Source organism: Quercus lobata, chromosome 4, assembly GCF_001633185.2.
Source record: "Quercus lobata isolate SW786 chromosome 4, ValleyOak3.0 Primary Assembly, whole genome shotgun sequence".
Taxonomy (NCBI): Eukaryota; Viridiplantae; Streptophyta; class Magnoliopsida; order Fagales; family Fagaceae; genus Quercus; species Quercus lobata.
In genome coordinates this window covers 18,277,039-18,282,206 of record NC_044907.1, presented here as the reverse complement: position 1 = coordinate 18,282,206, position 5,168 = coordinate 18,277,039, and the positions used below count along the sequence as shown (strand labels likewise).

Genomic DNA, 5,168 nt, shown 5'->3' with positions numbered 1-5,168 from the left:
TCATCTATGAACCATGCCCCATTATTGTGGTCACGGTTTGGTTTTTTCTTGCAGAAAAGTCTCTGAATATATAAATAGATAGATAATTAGGTGCCTGTTTGGTTCAGTTTTGTAGTCCAAAACGCACGTTAGCTAACTCAAAAAGTAAAATGGTGTGTTTGGTATTATATATATATATATATATATATATATTGGTAATTTACATATTAACCGATACTTCTATAAGTGCTAGTCAAATTCTCAAGTTTTTCAGAATTAAAGGTTCATTTTGACTTCCTTATAGGAACCATAACAAATATTAAACATAGAAGAAATTACTGTATATATTTGAATCATTTACTTAATTGTTGTTTTATAATTTATTTAATTAAAAATGTTAGCAAATAAATGTAGATGTTTTTTTTTTTTTTTTTTTTTTTTTTTTTTTCACTAAAGGTCAATTAATTGCCCCCCAATCTTAATTTCAACTCATTTAGAGAAAAATCTTTGGTAATCTACTACATCTGAAAAAGCAAAAGGAATTTTTTTTTTTGACTTCATATATATTATTTTATTTTTTTCCATAACAATAAGTCAATTATCACACCGTATCGTAGTTATTCACTATAGAAAGACACAATAATAATTACAAAGCTTAAGAACTACTGTTTTTAGTGCCCAATGAGACATCTTCACTTGTGATACTAATAGTAACAGAATCAAGACTAGGGTAACTTAATCCAGTATTGATCGTACTTAACTCAGTTCCACTATTCGACTCCAACACCTGTCCATGGTAAAAATTGTTGTACCAAGGAGCTCCATTAGCAGTGGCAACACAGAATGATACCACTTCTGAATTAGTATCTTTGGTTGCTTCTGCTTGCTCTTGGAGCTCTAATGCAAACTCTAGCTTTTCCATCACATCATTCATTGTGGGCCGTTGGATACCATGATCACATATACAACTTTCTGCAAGTTCCACGTACACCTTTAAACACTCTGGCACTATCTCGTTCGTCAGATACGAATCAATGATCTTGCTTATGGTCCCTCTATCAATGCATTTCTGAGCCCAACTAGCCAAATTTCTCTGCTCTTCTTGGAGTTTTGGATTTAGTGCCTTCCGGGCACACAACACTTCAAACATCACTACACCAAATGAGTACACATCGGATTTCTCTGTCAATTGCTGGCGTCTTGCATAATCTGGATCCAAATACCCCCATGTCCCTTTTACTAGGGTACTAACAGCAGTGTTATCCAAACCCATTTTGGACAATCCGAAATCTGACACCTTGGATACCCATTTTTCGTCCAATAGAATATTTGTTGTTTTTACGTCACGATGGATAATAGGATGCTTTGTACATGTGTGGAGGTGGTGCAAACCACGTGCTGCTCCTATGCATATTTGGAGCCTTTGTTTCCAAGTGAGGGGGTCATTAGGTGTGTCATAGAGGTGGTGGCGTAGGGTACCATTTGTCATGTACTCATAAACAAGTATCATCTCACCCTCATCATCACAATAACCAATGAGAGACACAAGGTGCACATGACGAAGTTGAGAAAGCATTTTGATCTCTGTCATAAACTCAAGAGCACCTTGTCGAGACTCTTGTTTCATGCGCTTGATTGCCACCATCATATTACCTGGAGGATGAAATATTGTTTTATTGTGTTTTTAAAAACCCAATAAATGTGACAATAAATATGATTGATGAATTTTAATAACCTATAAGGGCATATGGGTTTGTAAGTTTTATTTAATAAAACTTGCACTAACCCTAGCTAACACCACTCGGTCCACTCTTATATTATTGTGTGTAAACAAAAATATTTACGACTTATGTCTAATTTCTATATTATTTTGGAAACTATAAGATGCAAAGACTTGTCCTAAAATAGTATCACTAATCTTAATTATATGCAGTTAGAAATCCCGGTATTACTGCAATTAGGAAAAGTTCAGGAAAAAACTAAAAATAAAAAGATAATCATGGTATTATACATTACCTTGCTCAATCAGACCCTTATAAACATTTCCAAAGCCACCCACACCGATAATTAGATCTTCATTGAAGTTGTTGGTTGCTGTTTTGATTTCAGCTAGTCTGAAGTAGCGGCATAGTTCTCCAGGCAGTGATGAAGCTGATCTCCTTGAGAACTCTCTTCTGTAGGGATCTGGCCTAGACCACCACCGCCACTTTGCTAATGGATGGTAAGAACCGTAGTGCTTGGTCTTCTTCAGTTTACAGAGAACCATGCAACAAACTAGAGTGAGCACGACTAATAAGCCCAAAACACTTCCAATGGCAATGAATATTGTTGTCTTCTTTGACTTGGACTCGTTGGATGCCCCAGAAGGTTGTTGATCAAGCAATGGAGCTGCAATATTGGCTCCGGCAAGATTGTTGTCTGAGTCACTCAATTTGAATACTTCCACGCCGTTTAAAATGGCATCGATCAAATCAGCATCTAATCTAGAGTGTAGATCAATGGAAAGCAGATGTGTATCATTACCCTTGTTTTTTATCATCACCACGTAGTCCTTGTAGTAAGGCGTATCGTTGTCGTCAGTCCACAATAGTACATCTGCTCTTTCTTCAGCCAGCTGATAGTCTATATAGATATAGAATTCCCTTGTTCCACTGGCATGTATCTCGGACTGTATTTCGCAGAAATGGAGCCTCACAAGATAATTGAATCCTGTATCAACAGGTAAGCCCCATGTCAAATTAGACTGCCTGTTCTTGGTTCTGTCTCGACCCATTGATATTGCAGACTGATAGACAGCATCAGGTGCAGTGTAATTTGGTATTTTTGTGTATTTTGGCTTCAAAGATGGATCGCGAGGCACAAAACCTCCAGAAAACAAATAATCTCTATCCGCTGACCATTTTCTGAACATGCCTGTGTCTTCCTTTGCTTGTATCGCGCTTCCACCCACGTTTAATCGATAAACCATTTCAAGAGCCATGCTGTAGTCTATGTAGATCGGATTAGGTTGGCCGACATAAACTGGGACGAATTCTTCACCTTTAATGACATCTTGTGGCTTGTAGTACAGGTCCATAGGCATGGAGACTATCTCAATTCCGTTGATGAAAGCATGGTAATTCATAGAAGTACTTGTAACAGGGATGAAGGTTAAGTTCAATTTTTGATTCTCATCAACATTGATGCAGAACTCTTTATAAATATCCTTTCGGTCCAATGAATGAGTATAAATGAAAGCACTGAAGTTTCTAAGTAAGGTGAACGAACCTGCTTTGACAGTGAAAAAGTCCTTAGAACTTTCAAAACCTGAGTAAACATCGGAGTAGAAGTACAACCGGACGAATTTCGGGCCAGGAGTGACCGGAAACACGTATGTGAATTGCCAATACGATAAACGGGCAGTCATGTAGGGGACAGTCTCGACGGAGACTTGGCTTTGGGCTTCAGAGGTTTCAGATTTGTGATTAGGCTCTTCTGTTGGAGCGAACTTGGAGCCTTTGTCTCCGATCCAGTCACGGTCACCATTTCCCTTCAAGCTGCCAGGGGAGCCACAGTTAACGACAATATTTTCAACAGGTTTGTAAATAGGTGTAGAAGTAGCAATTGTTAAATAGGAAAGAAGGAAGAATAAGCAGCAGATGTATAAGATAGGTGTGAGTATAGGGTGGCTCTTCATGAGTGCAAGAGGTAAGTGTCTGTAACAAATTAGAGAGGAGGAAAGGGGGTCCTTTCTGTTCCAGATATACCAAAGTAATTTGAGAAAAATTATTGAACTACTTGGATCATGCTAATCTACCCCAGTGTTTTGTAGGTTTGTAAGGTACGTACAGAAAATGGTGCTTCCAAATTTTCCTTGCTTAGTTCTTAATTAGCGGGACCCATGCTTGCTTTTGGACTCGGTCAAATTCTAGAGGGAGTGTCTACTTCGTGGTGTGAATGAGAAATTCCTAAACAAAAATGATATCTTGTCTACCATATTTTCATAATATTTTTATAATAAATTTTAAGTAGTAAGTTATTATTAATTGCTATTATTTGGACAAAAAAATAATCTTAGTATTAAATTCAGATTTAAACCAATAATAACTGACCCCCTATTATTTATTGTGGAAATATTATAAAAATATTATAAACATAATATCTTTTCATTATTAAATTCAGGATATATACATATCCTTGCTTCTTAATTAGTGGGGACCCATGCTTGCTTTTGGAATCAGTCAAATTCTAGAGAGTTTTTACTTTTTCATGGTGTTTCTGCGAAATTGGTAAATTCGGGATTTTTTGGTTTCATCCTCATTCGTTTTTTAGGCTAATAATGTATATACTCAATGCCCAAATTCAGGCATTTTGATAAGAGATTTTTAGTAATATTGTTTGTATTTTTTGAAAATATATATAGATGAAAAAATGTATGAAAATACATATAATAAATAATAAATACTGAAAACTGTTGTTTAAACAATAATAACAAATGGCCCTAATCACCCTTAAACTCAGATAAATATTTGCAAAAATAAAATTATATATATATATATATATATATATATATATATATATATAAAAGCAAAAGAGGCCCAATCATTTAAGAGCATTCAGTGAGTTGGTAATGGATGGTGGGGGCCGGCCGGCCTTGCAATAACTATGGACCCATACAATCAAGATCAAATTCAGTAATGTATTGAAGTTTACTTTGCTCCCCTAAAAATAAAAAGAATAAGAAAAAGAAGGAAAGAAAAGAAAAAAGTGTTTGTCATGGCAGTGGATGATGGTGATTATTCATTATTTGTTTCTTTGATTGTTTCATCATTATAGGTTCTAATACTACTTGATATGAATCATAGCATAGGATCTTCATAAAGTTGTTAAGCAATCTGGATGGCACTAAAATCTTTAATTAGTATGATTGTGATAGGATATATATAAATTTAAATTATAGCTTTGATCCCAAAAGATCTTAAATTTTGACATATTTATAGTGTTTGATTGGACATTTGAGTTCAATTAAAAAAAATTATAAGACATTTTGTAACAAATTCACCATTTATCCAAGATAAATACTTAGCCCCTTAATAGTGTATATATCAATAGTGGCTAGTGGAGAAAGTGCGAAGCGAAGAAACTGAAAAAGAAATAATGAAAAATGTATTTCACAATGAATTTAGTTTGTAATTTGTTGTAAAAGGAAA

General features: G+C 35.1%; 1 protein-coding gene across 1 annotated transcript; it reads right to left on the bottom strand.

Annotated features, from left to right (window-relative positions):
* Nucleotides 1-594: 594 nt before the first annotated feature.
* LOC115987347 (receptor-like protein kinase FERONIA) lies at nt 595-3,694 on the bottom strand. Its single transcript, XM_031110873.1, has 2 exons — nt 1,996-3,694; nt 595-1,632 (listed from the first exon to the last, which is right to left on the bottom strand). Exons 1-2 carry the CDS (start codon nt 3,653-3,655, stop codon nt 635-637), a joined length of 2,658 nt encoding a protein of 885 aa, XP_030966733.1. The 5' UTR covers nt 3,656-3,694; the 3' UTR covers nt 595-634.
* Between the last annotated feature and the right edge of the window lie 1,474 nt (nt 3,695-5,168).